Raw genomic sequence first — 19,252 nt, 5'->3', positions numbered from 1 at the left:
TTTTACCATTCTTTAAGGTTTTCTTAAAACCTTGTGGGCAAAACTTCTATCTATTGTTATCATATCATTTAATAACTAGGCATGTAATAAACCTTCATATTAAGTTAGATCTTGTCCTCTCTCCTCTTTTCTCACTGGTACTCTGGTCCAAGTTCTGTTTACCACTCATTAGGTTACTGTACTCATCTCTAAGGCAGTTATGTGACATTAGCCTTTTCTTGCTGCAATCCTCACAGTCAGACAAATCTTTTAGGAAGAGACTCTTTCATCAGGTAACTCCTTTGCTCTTGATTTCCTTGAGATCAAGTCCAAATCCTCACTGTGGCATTAAAATCCCTCTGAAATTTGTCCTTGCCTTAGTTTTCCAATTTTGACAATTATGATTTTACAAAAGAAGCTTTGCTTTCCAGTCACGCCGGTCTTGTAAAACAATTGTGATCATGATGTGCCTGTTGCCTATTTTCTCCTTCTGGTGTTTCCTTCTGCCATGACCTAAAGATCGATTTGTCTTTTTCTTTGCCTCTCTTATGAATCCTATTTATTCTAGAATGAGATTCAAGTTCTTCTTCCTATAATAACTAATATCTTATATTTTATAGCAATATATACTTCATGTTACATGTCAAAGGAATAATTACGTACTTTCACTGTTGATTCTTCCCACGGTAGCCAGTGATCCTTTAACATTTTTGAACAGTTTTGTAATTTTTATTTTGGTATGTTGTTTTTCTTCTGAGACTTCTACTCAGCTTGAGCACTCATCCTACTCCATATACTGGCTCCTATAGATTTATGGGTTAACAAAATCCAAATCCATCTTCAAAAGGGAAATATTTTTCTAATACTGATATTATTTATAATATATGCACTACATGCACTATACCATATACAGCATTGATATACAAGATTGAGCTTCTTCAAAAGAATGTGATGTGTAGGTCCAGATGGTATTTGTAATCAAGGATTTTAAAGAAAGATTTATCCAATTGTGGCATTGCTGGAAGAAGTATATACCTTTTTTAAGTAACTACTTTGAGTGGGAAAACATCTTTTTGGATATATGTCCAAATTTTGGATATATGTTGGTTAAAAGTCAATATCATTATTTTATGATCTTCTCCACTGATATTATAACTTCATACAGGTACAGTAGGTTATTTTTTATCTTTCAGATTCTTCAAAAAGCATCCAATGTATATAGTACATTTTTTGCAGTTTTATTGAAAACTAACACCTTAAATCATAACATAATATTGTAACTTAAGGTAAAAAAGACTATAAAACACTGATCAGTATAAACTGATGGGTCTAATTGCTAGACTAAAGCGCAATATTCAAGTTTTGATTGAAATTTGAAATGACTTATTTTCAACAATAGGTGGCGCTTCACAGGTTTTTTGTTAGTTGAAATTCATTGGTTCCATGACCTACCTCTCTGCTATCAATTTTAAAAATTAATACAAACATTAGATTCATATAGTACTTTGGTAATTGGCAGAAACTATCTGCTACCATATCTGGCATACTTATTATCAAATTAAACATTCTAAGAGATTATCAGAAAGAAGCAAGAGTATGAAAGTATGTAGAAGGTTATCTGCTTTCTACTTTTCTATTTATTTTCAACTTTTAAAATGCTATCCAATTACTTTTTTTTTTTTTTTTTTTTTCAACGTTTATTTATTTTTGGGACAGAGAGAGACAGAGCATGAACGGGGGAGGGGCAGAGAGAGAGGGAGACACAGAATCGGAAACAGGCTCCAGGCTCTGAGCCATCAGCCCAGAGCCTGACGCGGGGCTCGAACTCACGGACCGCGAGATCGTGACCTGGCTGAAGTCGGACGCTTAACCGACTGCGCCACCCAGGCGCCCCCCAATTACTTTTTTAAAACATATATTTGTTTTGTTAAATCCAAATGATCACAAAGAGCTTACAAATTTCATAGAAGATGTTTTTATTATTTGCAATGAACTTTATCTTAACTGAAAGTAAAATGTAAATGATTAAACATTCCAGATAAATGTTAAAGTTATCAGGGTCATAAAGTTTCTTAATCTGAAATTATTAGCATATAGCTGTTCCAAAATCTCAGTTAAAACACACACACAAACTCACACACATACACATATACACATGCACACACGCAGAAATACAATTACTTAAAACTGAGTTCAGCCTTAGAAAAACAAAAGCAAACTGAATTGAAACAATTATAAGATAAATAAATTCATTATTTAGGGATGAAGCACCTAGAAAGAGGAAACCTGAAACATTTCTTCATCATACAGTGTGTCTGAGACTGCTAACTTACAGCTAACTTACAGAATTTATACCGAGCTATAAATTTTACAAAGTACTCCATATACATACATTAAGACTACAGTAGTGCTACAATTTGGGAAGGTGAAGGATTGTTATTAACTTCAGGTTAATGAGCATGATGAGAAAGCAGGCTAAGAGAAATTAAGTGAAGGTCACCAAGCTAGAAAGTGGCAAAGCCGAGACCTGAACTTTGTATCATCTGACGCTACATCAGTTATTCTTTTCTCAATATCATGCCATTTTCACACTTGGAGTATTGGACATAGGGACATTATGGGCAAATACGGCATATCAGCTAAAGTTATAGATCATGATATAGAAGAATGATATAGCCAAAACTCAGATTTTCAACACATGTAGCCTATCAATTATTGTTACCACGTGAAATGTATTTGTACATGGAATTTTTTAAATTCTCCAAGAGAATTGCAATTTAAAGAAAACCAAAGTGTTCAAAAAATTTTTCTTGTAAGTTTTTTTGCATTTTCTTTTTTCAGTATAGGAAATAAGGATTAAAGTAGGCAAGCCCCAGGAGATGTTTTAAGTCGTTTTTATTTTAATGAAAACATGATTTTGTTGTTTTGCTGTTTCGCTGTTTCATCTCTGGGGACAGTTATAGGTTTTAAATCAACCTATGTTCTTATGCATTTGTCTCTGAAGATGAAGATAGCAGTAAATAGTTATGGAAATGAAAGATTAATAGCTTTTGCTGACCAGAATCAAAGATGATACCAGATGATCACTATAGGAGGCATTCAGAAGTCAAATCAGGAGAAGAGGCAGATTTTCTTTTCTTGTGAGAAAGAAGAACAAGGGAAGGTTCAGAAGTGAACATTTAATATTATGGAGGAGGAAAGAAGAGAGGATTTATTCTTCAATTGACTAGATAAGAAATGAAGACTGTTTTGTACTGGGGCAAAGATGTTTCCTTATACAACCTTACCATGTGGATTTAGTTACTAAAATCTTTAATATATAGTAGTGATGCCGTTTGTCTGAACTCTTGTCACTTTGATTCTCTGTAAAGGAATATGACACTTAAGGAGTAGAGGGCAATTCAGAGCCCTTCCATGTGCATTTCTTTTTCCTTCTTACAACTTGTGAAAAATAGAATCACTTGTGACAAAGTATACAAATGATTAGTTGTAGAATTATAGAGTGGACAGAAACTTTACAAATCATTCAGTATAATTTACTCAATGTATTGTTTGATTTGTCCACTTCCAGAATTTGAAGTCAATACAGAACATTTGTGTTTCAAATAGGGCAGAAGGATGAGAATTGAGCTTATGAAAATAAAGAGAATGTTTATGGAAAATTTACAGAATAGGTTGGTCTATTTCTGTCAACTACAAAGACTGTTTACAAAAGGAAACTGAAAATAAAATGGCTATCCTTGCCAGTTTTTCTTGGGAAGTATAGTAATACAGTGACTATTGCCCTAAAAGGAAAGTAGAGACTTAGTTTCCATTCCTGGTTCTTCATTAATTTATTAGATACTTATAGGCTAACTTACCAATTTATGGGGTTATTTTGTTTCTCAACAAGATAAAAAATTATATTTATTAATATGATTAATTCTTGGAAGAATTAATAAGGTATTTTTCAAAAGCTTGGAACACGTTATGATTCTGCTACTTTGGCAAATAAAGTAGATAAATGAGTAAGTTAAGCTTCTGAGTAGTACACCGTTGTTTTTTGTTTTTTTAATTACTAGCGGTTGTGAGGAGTTATCAGATTGTTTTTTCATTTTATTTTACTCTTTCTTTCAAAAATCATATCAGCAGAAGAGATGGCTTCTCTTGTTTCCACACGAAAGTGAACAAGACATTCGGGCTCACTCTCCATTCCACTTTATTCTTTTACACATATCTTAATAGTGAACTGAATATTATCGTAAGACTTTCCCATGGATATTTACATTGTTTTTCCTTTCCAGGAAAATTTCATACTTCAGCTATCCATTCCTAGGTATGGTAAACAGAAATTAAACTTACTAAATAAAGAGCAATGTCTATTTTAAACTAAAAGTTTAGAATGTTTACAAATTCTTATGAGTTGTAGGTAATCAAAAAGAGAGGCAGGTTTTATTAAATGTCTTCTAGATCAGGTGGCAAGACTACACCTATATTTATTTGTAATGTAATAGTTAGAGAAAAACATACTGATGTATTTTATCGCTAAATGATGTAAAGGGTCATTGGTCAACCTGTGCAGCCTAATATTTGATTTCTAAATAGAACATGACCCATAATGATGCTGTTACAGTTAAAATTTCATGGATTTAACTTATTATTGTAATTCAAAAATACTTAAATCTCATGCAAATTATAATTTTATACATCTGCGGTTGAGTTTGAAGCTTATTTGTAACAGAAATCTTTCAAATATATTTTTATAGGATTTATGGAAGTAGAATGTTCAGTGCTCCCTCTCCTGGTTTTATCATATTGGTGAACTGACCGCTCATCCTAAAATTGTGGTAATAGCTGAGAAGACAATTTTGAAGATCCAAACAGGATACTCTGATATGATATTCTATTTCTGATTTGACTATTCCAAGTCCATTCATAATGGTCAAGAAACCTATCCATCATTGGTTAAAGTTCATTACATCCCAAAGTATGAAATCTAAGAAAAAAAAAATAGAAAGTATGTACAATAATGTTGATTTTATCTTTTTTAAAAGCCCATTTTAATACCGTTTATATTGAGTGAATATGTAGCTTTTTGGCTTCATTCTTGTTCTATATTATTTTCTAGTGATGCTTCCTTCCTTCTTGTTGATGGTCTTAGCAATGCCCTAGGTTCCAAAGAGGTTAATTCCAAATACAACTTCTAATTTTTTTAAGTGCTCAAACATTTGAAAGTTTAGAAAAAAACAGCTTCAACAGAATCACTTGTTATTGTAAAGGAGCTTAAGAACTGAAAATTTCCATATCCAAATTTATACATGTTCTAGATTTTGAGGTTTGTTTTGTTTGCTGTATTTTGTCAAAGACTTTAAGCTACTTCTGAAATCTAGTACCTGGAAAAATTACTTCCTCTCCACTTACTATATGTTTTTGGTTTTTAGGTATCTTTTAAGAGTCTCTGTGGAATTTTAAATTTCACATATAGTTATCCTCGCTGAAGCATAAAGTACACAATTTTGATAATAAAGGTCTAAAATCCCATAGGTTGTAAGAAACAAAGCGAGTTTCCTACTGATTAAAATATCTTTTTTTCCCAGTAACAAAACATGTATCATTAAGAATTATAAAACTTCCTGGTAATCTATTTTAATTGATTTCCAATTAACTGATTTTTAAAAATAAATTAGTTGGTTGTGGATGGGGTTTTTTTGCAAAATGATACAAATTAATTACAAAATTGAAGAAAGTTGGGGTTTTTGAGTTTTAGGAAATCATATCCCAAACCAAGACAGAGCACTTGTTATAAAATCTACAGCAGGAAATTTCACCTTTATGAGGTAATGTTATATACGTTTGCAGTAAGGAGTGCTACCTTCTGAACCTTCAGATTGCACATATTGTGAATATTGCTTCAACTACGAACTGTAATGTTATATTATTATCTTTTACATATCAATATACGTTTTCTCTCTAGCTGATCAGAAGTGATGGCTTGGCATACAACTTTTTAATCTTCTTTTATTCAAAAGTATTTTTTAACTCAACCTTGAAAGTTGTGTTCACCAATACTTTCACAGAGATTGATAACTCAACTTAAAGGATTCTTCTGTGACAAACTGCATTTGTAGGAATTTTAGAGGTAATCTCAAAGTTTCAGAGGATGTTTATCACAGAGAGTACAGGGCAACATTTCCAAGTTGGTACACATAAACGAAGGAGAAAACGACTGTTGGAGAAATCCTGTTCCAGGTTTTCAGGCAGCCCGCGTGATTGACACATGATATCACTGGAGGCGTGTCCTGGAGTGGAGGTGGAGGTGGAGGCGAGCTGCTGAAATTCTGCGGAGCCGGAGTGGGATTGCTCTGTAAGGCACGCAGTGGTTTGCAGAGTGATAGCAGCAGACCGAGCTCCTTACCCTGGATAAGGAACTGCTACAGTCGCTGTAAATGTGCCTGAAAAGCAATTTCCAATCTTTGCGTTAGGTAAGAACTGTTTCCTTCCTTTCATTCCGTAGATATTTTAGGAAAGATTAGGTGAGAAATGTTGGCTTTTAACAAGGACTTGAACATTTCTTTGAACTCGCTTTGGATGTAAGATTACTGGTTGCATTTCAAATTACCAGTAGTATTCCCACTGCTAAAACTAATGCTCTTAAATGCTACTGTTAAGAGAAAAAACAGGGTCCCTTTCATTTTTTTTTTTTTTTCCTTATCCGAAGGGTAACAAGTTTAAAGTCTGAAACGGTCGGTTGTGTGGAAAACAGAGTGGTTAATGCCGAAGAGGGTCTGGCACTCGGTGTGTGGACCAAATACATGTTTGTTTAGGCATTGTTGGCGACCGAACCCCGAGCGAAGCAATTGTTTAAAACCTGAATTTCCCGTCTCTGTGTATTGATTTCCAATGCGCAGAGGCGTTGCTTGAACGTTGTTTGAACTCCTAGGCATTCCAAGGGGCAAAAGCACTTCGGCAAAACGTGCAAGACTGCATGTTACTTTGGTTCGCTGCTGACACGCCGACTGTGCGCCGGCCTGTCAATCACTGGAAGCAGCAACAGCCAGCACATGGCAGCGGGCTGCGGGCGGCGGGCGAGCTGGCGAGCGGCCCACCCCGCTCTACTCTCCGCCCGGGCGGCTGAGCGCGCTACGCGTCCAAGTGCCTAGAAAGAAAAGGAAATTAATGTTTTGTTTTGTTTTATTTTCCCATCGATAATCCTCTGTAGCAGGCATTTCGGCCGTGGAACAGGAGGGTCGGAGGACTGGGAGTGAGCGCTGCCCCGGAGAGGCTGACCTGCTAGGACCGGAGTTCCGGGGGACGCTGTGCCCCCCACTTGCCCAGCGTGCAGGATCGGTTAAGTGCCTCGACCTGCGCGGGGGCCAAGAGACGACGCCCCGCCTCTTCCCTTGAGAAGAACCCCCCCCCCACCCCCCCAGCCTCAGTCCTTCCACCGCTACCCCTAAAAAAGCGGGTAAAAAAAAAAAAATCCCACCCACCCCCGCCCGGGGAAGCGGCAGCCTCCACCTCGCAGGCGTGCGCTCCCGGGCTCCGCCGGGGCCTGCGCGGTTCCGTGACCAGCCCGCAGACGCAGGTTCGAGACTCGTCCCGGGCGCCGCAAAGCCTCGAACGTCCGTGACGTGGATTTTCAGTCGTCAGGGGGCCGCCACTCCTTCCTTTCGCGCGAGGAGCGTTCGGAACAGGAGAAGAACTCACGCGGAGCACGGCGTGCCAGCCTGTGGGCCCGTCACGAACTCTTCTCACTACCGCTCCCCAGCTCGCTTTTCTGGGAGACTCGAGGGCCCCCCCGAAGGGATTTTTTTTTTCTGGTTCGTGGAAGGGGGCTGCAAGAGAAAAGCCCCAGAGGTGGATGTTACTGAGCTGCGCGGCGAACGCGAGCTGTGAGAGGTCTGCTGCGCCGGGCCGCGCGCGGAGACTCCGGAGAATTGTCCTCCGCAGCCGGAAGGGGGCCGCGGGGAGCGCTCCTGCCCGGTGGGGGCGGGGGAGGCCGCGGGCGGACTCGCCGCAGCAGGGGCAATGCCTCCTCGTCCTCCCCGCCACGGTTGATGCGGCGTGAGCACGCTGCCGCCCGCACCGGGACCTGGGCCGGGTCGCACGGCTTGGTCCCCAGCTACCGCTTCGACCTAGGTGAGTGTCCGGCGGCCGCTCCCGGCCGGCGGGGGCGGGGGGGCGCGCGCACCCGGCTGGCTCTGCGCGGCAGGTGCGGGCTCCGGGGCTCGGAGAGGGGGAGGGGAAGTGGAGGGGCGACCCCAGCGCGCGGCGCCGCCCCTCCGGCCGCCTCTCTCCCGGGGCGCTCGGGGCTGGGCAATCGGGTGGGCGACCTGCGGCCGCGGCCGAGGACGGTGAGGCAGGGTCTCCCATCCCCAGTTTCCTGCAGTGCTGGCGCGGTGGCCGGGGTTGTCCTCTGGAAGGAGCCCTCCACGCGAAAGATGGATTCTGGGAGGCTTTTGGGGTGTTCCCCGGAGGACTCTGAGGAACTTCGTGACTTGTGCCAACGGCGGGCTTTCTGTGAAGGAGTTTCCTCAGGCCGGGGGCCGGGAAAGGGCGTGTGTGCGCGCGCGCGCGGGCGCGCGTTTAGGGAGGCAAACCTCGGAATTCGCGGGTAACCCCCTGGACGGAATTAGTCTGCGCCAAAGCGAGCTTCGACTTTATTCTTGTTTTGAGAGCGGTGGAACGGCGAGGGGAGGGGAGAGGGCGCTGCCACTTTAAAAATGGGAAGTCCGCCCTCCTGAGGTAATGGTAACCTCAGCCTCCTCCCCCTCCTCCTGCCCAAAGAGAGGGAGAGAGAGAAAACTTGTTTTCATTCATAACTTTTTCCTTTTCCTTCCTCTCCGTCAACTATTTATTCACCGCTTCTCCCAGCTCGGATTGCAGAGGGCGCAGCTCCACCGTCGTAACTTGCAGTGTGGCGACGCTTCTCTGCTGCCCCTGCCCCCGGCTCATTTCTTCCCGGCTCTTTAGGAATCCGGCTTTTCCTTTAAAGTATAGACAGATCTTTATTTCTGACTCTCCATGCCTTGGGCTTGCTTTTGGCGCCTGCATTAGCTCTCAAGGCTCTCCGCGATCTGTAAGAAATCTTGGCGAGATACGCAAAAATGGGTCGGAAATCCACGGTGATCCTTAGGATGTGATGGGACTGTACGAAAAGGTATTGGACTTGGAGTCCTGTTTCGGTGGGGAAGACAGGTTGCCGAGAGCGTGCGAGCGTGTTCGGGGCTGGATCCCAGAACTGTCAGTGCTAGAAAAGGGGCTTTGCTTCAGATCAGAGGTGGCTAATTTTCTTTTTATCTGCTAATCTGATTTACCAGGCAGCCTGAACTTCGTTACGACCATCATTTAAAACGCAGATGAAGCATGTGCCTGGTGTTTTTACTACACTCTTCAAATCCTGCACGCCTTTTTCTTAACTGTGGGATCTGACTTAGGACTTGGAGATACTCTGCTTTTAAAGCACTGGGTTAAGAGTTCTTTGCAAGGAGGAATGATCTTGTGTGTGCAGAGTATCGAAGGGGTATTTGAACAGTCCTTAAGGATTCCAGGACTAAACCAGGCAGATCATGAATGTGTTTCTTCTGTTGTACAGAGAAAGGCAGAGTTAAGGAGCAACTTGGGAGATCTTCGTTGGGAGAATGAGGGAGGGCAACTCCAAGAAGTTAACATAGAAGACAATCAGTTTAGTTAACAGAATGAAATGGACTTCTGTCTGCCTTATTCCTTCAGCTGGTGTTTTGGCTCAAGGTGGCAGTTGAGAATGGGCATTTTTTTATTTTCATTCTTGACTCGGAAGGGATCTGTAGACTTTAGAAGGAATTTGTGTGATTCCATTGATTGAAATTGGAAATGTTCTTACGTTTGGTGGTTTTTTGGTGTGTGTGAAGAATGCATTATAAATTAGAAATAACTTACTATTAGTGTGGAAATACAAATGCTTACTTTTATCGGGATATTACTGTACTTATCTTATTTCAAGAAGCACATTGATTCAGAGTTGGCAGTGCTCTTGAGAATCAAGATCTGTCATGTAAATACAGATTTTTAAATTAGAGGAAATGTGGTAATTAAAATGGCCCAGATTTCTCCATACTGCCTTACAGGCCTAATACTTATTTGTACATGAAAGTTATCTTGTTATGTGAGTGACCCCTTAATTTAAACTTTAAAAAAATCCTTTCATGATTTCAAATGTGAATGCTTTTTAACATCACAGCATTGAGTTTTGTGTGTGTGTTGTAGTGGCTGTAAAATACCAAGAGCTGTTGTATTCCTCTATACTCATCTTTACATCTTGTAGATAAATAATGGGTTACCTTTATAATCTTGGTTTCTAAGTAAAATGCCCTCTTACTTTGAGATTCCATTTTAGTTTGATGTCTCTTGGATTTTTTGTAACGCATGAAGTATACCTTGACTAATTTCTCATTGTTAATCTAGTGCTTATAACAGTAAACAGCAGAAAAGCCATACGTAATTTTTAGAAAGTGGATGTTTTCCTGTAAGGAAAACACTGATGAACTGATACGAGCTTTCTTTAGATGAGAGCTGTTCCAGGGCTTATCCTCAATATTCCCTATAAGGGCATACTCCATTTTAATTATTTGTTAGATTGACAAACAGGAGGGCATTACTTCTTGATTCCGCTTTTTAGAAGTTGAAAACAACTTTTCACTTTTATGGCATGGGGTCTCTTGCCTGCATTCTTCATCTGTGATGTGGTCCTCAGCCTCTTAGAATTGGACTCTGGCCAGGACCCCAGCATCATTGTAATCCGCTGATGAAGGAGATCATTACCAGGTGGTTTAGGCAATTTGTGACTTGACAGGATCCCCCCCCCCCAAAATGCTTCCTGTCATTTATTTTCTCTCTCTCTCTGTTTTTTTTTTTTATTTTTTCATCTTTGATTTCCTTTTAGGATTTCAGATGCATGCCAGGTTTCCACTGATTGCCAGAATTCGCGATCACTACACATGGATCCCCAAAATCAGCATGGCAGTGGCAGTTCATTAGTTGTGATCCAGCAGCCTACATTGGATAGCCGTCAGAGGTTAGACTATGAGAGAGAAATTCAGCCTGCTGCTATTTTGTCTTTAGACCAGATCAAGGCCATCAGAGGCAGCAATGAATACACAGAAGGGCCATCAGTGGTGAAAAGACCTGTGCCTCGAACAGCACCAAGACAAGAAAAGCATGAAAGGACTCACGAAATCATACCAATTAATGTGAATAACAACTATGAACACAGACCTACAAGCCACCTGGGACATGCAGGACTCTTAAATAATGCCCGAGGCCCCATTTTGAGCAGATCGACCAGCACTGGAAGTGCAGCCAGTTCTGGGAGCAACAGCAGTGCCTCTTCAGAGCAGGGACTGTTAGGAAGGTCACCACCAACCAGACCAGTGCCTGGCCATAGGTCTGAAAGAGCAATCCGGACCCAGCCTAAGCAACTGATTGTTGATGACTTGAAGGGTTCCTTGAAAGAGGACCTGACACAGCACAAGTTTATTTGTGAACAGTGTGGGAAGTGCAAGTGTGGAGAATGCACAGCTCCCAGGACCCTGCCATCCTGTTTGGCCTGCAATCGTCAGTGCCTTTGCTCTGCCGAGAGTATGGTGGAATATGGAACCTGCATGTGCTTAGTCAAGGGCATCTTCTACCACTGCTCCAATGACGATGAAGGGGATTCTTATTCGGATAATCCTTGCTCCTGTTCACAGTCCCACTGCTGCTCTAGGTACCTGTGTATGGGAGCCATGTCTCTATTTTTACCTTGCTTACTCTGTTATCCTCCTGCTAAGGGATGCCTGAAGCTTTGCAGGGGGTGTTATGACTGGATCCATCGCCCAGGATGCAGATGTAAGAACTCCAACACTGTCTATTGTAAGCTGGAGAGCTGCCCCTCCAGGGGTCAGGGTAAACCATCATGATTTCTGGAAGTGCGTTGGACCTCCTGAACTTCTGGCTTTCAAGCTGTGGCTGTTAAAAAGATTCTATGGCATACTGGTTTTATTTTCTCTACAATTTTCCCACCTTTCTTCCCCTGTTCCTAAGGTTTGACTCATGGATCTTACTCTTCTCTAATGGATGATCTTCAGTAAGAGTGGACTGTGAAACTACACCTGGCTCCCACTTATGACAAGAGCCTCTGCCATCCACGCAGGAGGGTTATTGAGAGCCAGTGGGCTTTTGTGTAGCCGTTTTGTTCTGCAAGCAACTTTTCAAAAAAGTTGTTGTATAAATGAACATACCCACACACATACCCAGTCAATCTGCAGTGATTTAGAGCTGTTTTTGATTGGGTACTCTGGGAGCAGGGAAACTGGTTTTTAAAGAAACAACATTTTTATTGCTTAATTAAGCTATGTGTTAAGTTTGTCTCCAGTAGGGCTGTCTTCATAGCATTGGCCCCTTAAGAAGCATGGGGGGATATATTTTTGTTATAACATAAAAATTTTCGTTTAACCACTGTCCTCTCCTTGCCCCTCAAAGTTCTTTCCCCTCAGTTTTTTTTTTTTTTTCTGGAGATGCCAGGTATTTTTCTTTTCCTATGTAATTTTAGATTTGCTTTACAATATAAATCTTCACATTGGAGATAAATTGGTTGTTTCTTGCTCATCTTTATTCTAGCTTTCATGTTTGTGAAGGACTCAACTACCTTCCTGCCACACCCCACACTTTTTACCAAATTTCTCGTCATTGAGGGCACTTGGATAACTGAAGTTGATATTTACAGCTGATCAGTCTATAGGTGTCACAGAACTATGCTGCCTAAAGTGATCTTGGCCCTTTAATGGTCCTTTTGGCCCTTTGGTTAGCTAACAGCTGGGTAATTCTAATTTTTTCTGTGTTTTCATTGCCTTAACCACAAATTGTGGTGCTTTTTTGTATATTTTATGTATAAATCACAAAGTTGAATTCTGACTATTTTTAAGACAAAAGTCTGTTAAACTTTTTTATTGTAAAGAATATTTATTATGCGAATCTATTATTTTATGATATTTATTGCAAAAGACTGTTGAAATGTACTCATGTCTGAATATAACAAAATATCAATACGTAACGGAAAGTAAGGTGACACGAAGAAAGTACCTATGTTAACTATAATGCAGAAAATATATTAATTAATGAAACCGTCTCTTGATTTCTTCATTTATTAACCTGTACTATTATGGTGATTTTTGTCATTTGCTTTGACTCTTTCTTCATGCACACCCATTTTATCTCTTAGGTGAGCTCAGATTTAGATGTTTCCTGGGAAATGCATTAATCAAAATTTTGTGATCCAAATTCTCTTTCAACGGATGCCCTAATGAATCACTTTATAAAGTGAACTTTTTTGCAGTTAATATTAACAATCACTCTCTACTTTGGCTATTTTGTAAGCAAGAGGTTTTGTGTATATCATAATTTCTTGGAAAATGGAACATATCTGTAATTTATGAAAATGTTTTATTTTCTTGGGTTAGTCAAAAATTAATCTTTATCAGTAAAACTTAAAGAACTTAGTTCTGTATGCATGCTAGGAGTCTCTAGCTCTGTCACTTTAGTAAAACATGCTAGATGTTAGAGTGTACCAAGGGAAATAGTTCACATTATCAAAGAGAGGCTTTAAAAACATTCCTGTCCCTACCTTTTTATTTTAATAAGTGTTTAATATGGCCTGATCAAATGACATTTTGTCATGTTCTGTGGAATAAGATATCTCAGGGCCTGAAACTTTATATAGACAAAATAAATATTTTTATTTTTTGATCTGCTGAAACCACTCATAGCTAGAATCTTTGATCTGATAAAATTTCGTTTATGCGAATCTTCAAACTCAGTTTTACCCAACTCCCCATGCCTAAGTGCTATGTCAAACCTGAATAATTCTCTGCATTTCAGAATAAGATGCTGACAAAATTTGAACCTGTGATTTAGGCTACCAAAACTCTTTTTTACCAGCTTTTTTGTTTTGGTCATTATCTTTTAGATGATTTGGCTACTTGTTTTAGTACTTCTTTGTAAACGAGCCTTGATTTTGTTTTAATTGGACAAGGCATAAGGGATAGAAACTTGTTTTAATCCTTTCCCTCAAGCCAGTAAACCTATTAGTTGGCATTGTGACGTTTGATATAATCAAAAATTTTCTCTATGCTCTGAAAGCAGGAGCATTTTTATAAATGAATATTTGTTTTGGAGGCTACTTCATAATCTATAGTATTTCAAAATGTGAAGTTATTTTCTTTCATACTCAAGTTATGTAATGTTATCAGTGGTCCCTTAGTATTGGGTTTTTGTTTAAGATTGGCTCCTTAATGAAGTATATAAACACAGACTCCCTCAAAATACTGCATACTTTTTTTCTGTTATTATTCAGACTCTTGGTATAATTAGGATCTGGTGTAAAAGCTGTCTGTAGCTATAATACCCAGACTAAGAAGCTGTAGCTTGTATTGAAAGAGATTTATAGTGTTAATGAGAATGCGGTATGTTTTGGATTTTTAACTTCTGACTATATGCAGAATACATTAAAATTATAATATTAAGATGGTGGTCTGCTGCTGCTAGGGCTTTATGTGCACTCTTGCATGATTTGGAAGTAGCAGTATGTTAGAGTTTCAGACGTCTGACAGGCTTGTTAGATGGCAAAGCATAAACACTTTGATTCAAAACTTCCTCCTTTGTGAAGGTTTACACCTAGAAGAAAAAAATATTAGGGTGTGTCCTTATAAGTGCTTATGAATTCTAGGCTTTCCAACCTAATACTGATCATCATTTTAAAGTGCTAAGTCTTTGAAAGCACCAGCAAAGCTGAAATTTTTTACAGTGCCCACTACCATTTATTTGATACTTCTTTCTTTTTTAATGTTTGTTTATTTATTTTGAGAGAGACAGTGCGTGGGTGGGGGGAGGGGCAGAGAGGGAATCCCAAGCAGGGGTTCTATCCCATGAGCAGTGGGATCATGACACACAGACTGAGCCAGAGCCACCCAGGTGCCCCTATTTGATATTTTAAATGAAACTAACATACCAAATAGATGGGCTAGCTTTCTTTCCTTATTCCATGATTTTGTCCCTTTCCTCAGCTACTACAGCTTGACAGAAATAGTTCCTTTCCAGCATATTTTCTGACTGCCAATTTTTTCATTTCAGAGTTTTATTTAGATAATTTAATTGTGAATAAAACCAAAATGGGATTTCTGTAATTGAGTAGTTTCCTGTCAACAGTTTATAACCCAGCAGGAAAATGAAATGTGAAAAGCAGGTATGATTCTTTTTGTGAAGGCCTAAGGTGAAACCTTAAATTATAGTCTGCAATAATGATTATATGGTTTTCAAAATCCAAACCATAGAATATTCCAATTATTACTAAGAAAAGTGAAATGTAAAAAACAATGTTCTTTAAAGTGAAAGGAAGTGAGTTAAAAACTAGTCATGTTTTTACCTTAAAATTGATGTCGGAACCAACTCAGAGGATTCAGTTACAGAAGATTGATTTAAGTTTTGAAATTGCCTCCTTTTCCTAAATCTACTCTCCCCCATCTTCAGAATGATGTATTTCATGGCAGTTTTACGTATAGCTGTTTCGCGAAAAAGTACGATCCCTTTTTGAAACATTGAAATAGTGAAACAAAGAACAGAGGGGTCTAGACAGTTCTCATCTTAAACCCTACCCTACCTCCTATATATATATATATATATATATATATATATATATATTTTTTTTTTTTTTTTTTTTTTTTTAATCCCAAGAGTTTCATGTCTTTAAACATCTGGAAAACAAATCTTTAAATCCTCCTTTTGGCCAATTGGAGGTTTTGACAATTGGAGGATTTTTTTCCCCATTATTTCACTGATTTGATATAATAAAAATAGCCAAGTATTTAATAAACAACTTACTGATTCTTAGAATATTCTCTCAGACTATTACCAAGCCATTTTGCTCTATTTATTGAACATTTACCATGTACATTATTCTATATGCAGAATAATTCTAGAGCTAGAAGTAGGTTTGAGTGTATCTTGCTTAATACTTCTCAACCATGTATAAAACCAAATAGGTCACTAGTTAAAAGTTAAAAATTTGTAGGTCTCTTAATAGTTCAGACCTACTATATAAGGAAAATCTCCAGGGGAGTAGCTTTGTATTCTGTATTTTTAAAAAGCTTCTTGAGTGATTTTATCAGACAATTTTGGAACTGCTTTTTTAGCTTGATGTCTTCATTTTGAGGATGTAGAAACATAAGCCCAGCTTGGAAGATAAACTGTTCATGATATCTAGGGTATAGCCAGGAATCTTATCTGATACAGGATTTTCCTCATTTCTTAGCAGCAAGCCAGTACCTTTATGCTGCACATTAGCTTTTGCCGTTCCATTCTCTACTAGGAAGTTTTTACTTCATTATTAATGTATTTGACTATAATTTAGGAAGTGGAATGTTTTTCAGCATATATTCTTTGCCCTTAGCTATCAGGAATAAGTAGCAAATGACTTCATTACCATGATTATTTTTTATATGTTAATATTAAAGTTAACAACTTGACTTGAAAACTGAACATGTGTGCTTCCTCTGGCCAGGTTTATATGGTAATAATATGACAAATTGATTTAATCCATTTGTAAAAGGTAATAGTAACTTGGCATCTAGATTAAAGGATTTATGTGATGTTACTTCGTACCATTGTTCTGTTTGCATTAGGATTATAGTAATCAAAGTCAATTTAAATGTTCTATTTTGCACTATTTAAAAAATTTTTTTTTAATGTTTATTTTGAGAGAGAGAGCGTGAGCAGGGGAGGAGCAAAGAGAGAGGGAGACACAGAATCTGAAGCAGGCTCCAGGCTCTGAGCTGTCAGCCTAGAGCCTCACACAGGGCTAGAACCCACAAGCGAGATCATGACCTGAGCAAGTCGGGCGCTCAACCGACTGAGCCTTCCAGGAGCCCCAATTTTGCACTATTAAAAAAAATTTTGTTTAAGTTCATTTTGAGAGAGACAGAGTGTGAGCTGGGGACGGGCAGAGGACGAGAATACCAAGCAGGCTCTGCAAGGTCCATGCAGAGCAGGTTGTGGAGCTCAAACTCAAGAAAACATGAGATCATGACCTGAGCCAAAATCAAGAGTCAGATGCTTACCCAACTGAGCCATCCAGGTACCCCTCTATGTTGCACTATTAAAAAGATTGATGTTGTTAGTCAAATCATAGTAGATATGTTAATAATTCTAATTGCAAAAACTACCAGAAAACCTAGGACTTTTTTGAATTGTATATATTTGAGAAAATATACAAGATTCTATCATTCACTAGTAAGCCAAGAGTTAGTTTTGATAAACTAAATCATAATTTTAGTGCTAGGAAGAAACTTAGAGGTTATCTAATCCATCTTTATTTTTTTTTTAAGTTAATTTATTTTGTTTTGAGAGAGAGGGTATGCATGTATAAGTGGGAAAGGGACAGAGAGAGAATCCTAGACAGGCTCTGCACTAGTCAGTGCAGATGTGGGGCTTGAACTCATGAACCATGAGATCATGACTTGAGCCGAAGTCAGATGCCTAACTGACAGAGCCACCCAGGCACCTAATCCATCTTTAGAGATGAGAAGCCTTGTTCAGATGTTAGTTACCTAAAGTCGTGATCTAGTAGCCAAAAACAAAAACTTTGTAGAAAACTACTTAATGTATATGACCATGTGGTAAATGGTTGGAAGGAAGGAGAAGTTGGTTGGAAGGGGAATTTGAACAAAAGTTTCAGGTTAATTTATAAGTTATAAAATTGAACAAATGTGTTCAAGCATAATGGACGAATGTCAGTCCAAGGCAGAGAAATACATGCCATAAGGAGGGAGTCAGACAAAACTTGCTGAATAGATTTGATGTAAGAAAACAAAGTGGGTGTTAGAAAACTGAGATCCAGTTTGACTGGCTAGCAGTGGTTCTCAAATTTAGCTGTGCTTTAAAATCATCTGAGTAAAAACAACAACAAACAAAACCTATGTCTAGATCCCATCTCAGGCCAGCTCAATCAGAATCTCTGGGGGTAGGGCTTTGGCATTTGTTTTTTTTTAAAGCATTGAGATGATTCTAAGGCACGTCCACAGTCCAAAACTTCTGAATTCGATTATAGGTATGTGGGGAATTGTGGGAGATTAAAATGGGAGGTATTAATATAAGCAGGCCAGTTTAGAAAAAAGAAAGCCAGAGGTATTAAGAGTCATAAGTGGCTTGGAGGTTAGTAGGCATGGAAAAAGGGGTCAATGTGAAAAATAGTACAAATGTTAAATCCATAGTAGGACTTTGCAGTTATTTATAACATGGGTTTGGGATAGAGGAAAGAATTGAAAATGATTCTGAAGCTTTGGACCAAGGTGAATAGGCAAATGGTATTTCTGTTAAAAGAAATGGTTGGTGGGGCACCTGAGTGGCTCTGTCAGTTGAATGTTTGACTCTTGATATTGGCTTAAGTCACAATCCCAGGGTCGTGGGATGGAGTCCCCATAGGGCTCTGTGCTGAGTGTGGACCTTGCTTGGGATTTTCTCTCTCTCCTGCCCCTTCCTCTCTCTCTCTCTCTCTCAAAAAGAAAGGAAGGGAAGATAGAAAGAAAGGAAAGAAAAAAAGAAATAAAAAAGGAAAGGAAAGAAAGGAAAAAAAGAAAAAAAAAGAAAAAGAAGGGTAGGAAACAAAAGGAAAGGAAAGAAAGCAAAGAAAGAAGAAAAGGAAAAAAAAGAAGGAAAGGAAAGAAAAAGTAAAATAAAAGAAAGGGAAGAAAAAAGAAAAAGAAGGAAAGGAAGGAAGGGAAAGAAATGGGTGGAATTAGTTTCGGAGGTATGTGGGGAGGGAAAAGTTATGAGTTATGTTGGGATAAACTTAAAGTGTGAGTGAGTTGCCAGCAGGTTGTTGAATAAAAAGTCTAGAGTTTGGGGTGCTTGGCTGACTCAGTCTGTAAAGCATGCGACTCTTGATCTCAGGGTTGTGAGTTCAAGCCCCACATTGGGCATGGAACCTACGTTAAAAAAAATGTCTAGAGTTTAATAGAAGTGGGTGATGGCCTGTCATCCACTGTCATCCACATGGGGTTGATGGGGAATCTGTAGCATAAATCCCTAAGGAAAGAATGGCTAGAGACAAAACCTGGAGGTACATACCTATATTTAGGGGATGGAGGAAATAAAGCCAACAGTAAGAGGGGTTGTCAAAGAAGGATAGGCACCAAGAGATTGATGTGTTTTAGAATCTAAAGGAGACTTTCAAGATGGAAATTAGTTAATTAGATGTCAAAAGCTGTGGAGAATCCAAACTGAATTT

At 39.1% G+C, this 19,252-nt stretch overlaps 2 protein-coding genes across 3 annotated transcripts; one reads left to right on the top strand and one right to left on the bottom strand.

Annotated features, from left to right (window-relative positions):
• Positions 1-6,665: 6,665 nt before the first annotated feature.
• Positions 6,666-8,617, bottom strand: LOC125164193 (homeobox protein cut-like 1). The gene is made up of 2 exons (XM_047856748.1): positions 7,666-8,617; positions 6,666-7,114 (listed from the first exon to the last, which is right to left on the bottom strand). The coding sequence occupies exons 1-2, from the start codon at positions 8,329-8,331 to the stop codon at positions 6,947-6,949; spliced, it is 834 nt and encodes a 277-aa protein (XP_047712704.1). The 5' UTR covers positions 8,332-8,617; the 3' UTR covers positions 6,666-6,946.
• SPRY1 (sprouty RTK signaling antagonist 1) lies at positions 7,959-13,097 on the top strand. Of its 2 annotated transcripts, none has more exons than XM_047856746.1 (2): positions 7,959-8,097; positions 10,880-13,097. In XM_047856746.1, the coding sequence occupies exon 2, from the start codon at positions 10,935-10,937 to the stop codon at positions 11,892-11,894; it is 960 nt and encodes a 319-aa protein (XP_047712702.1). In that variant the 5' UTR covers positions 7,959-8,097; positions 10,880-10,934; the 3' UTR covers positions 11,895-13,097. The 2 variants fall into 2 exon arrangements, with proteins under 2 accessions (XP_047712702.1, XP_047712703.1); XM_047856747.1 differs by lacking the exon at positions 7,959-8,097 and adding an exon at positions 8,626-9,118.
• Positions 13,098-19,252: the final 6,155 nt, after the last annotated feature.

The sequence above is a fragment of the Prionailurus viverrinus genome, chromosome B1, assembly GCF_022837055.1.
Source record: "Prionailurus viverrinus isolate Anna chromosome B1, UM_Priviv_1.0, whole genome shotgun sequence".
NCBI lineage: Eukaryota > Metazoa > Chordata > Mammalia > Carnivora > Felidae > Prionailurus > Prionailurus viverrinus.
The sequence above is the reverse complement of the archived record's forward strand: the minus strand, read 5'-3'. Positions and strand labels throughout refer to the sequence as shown.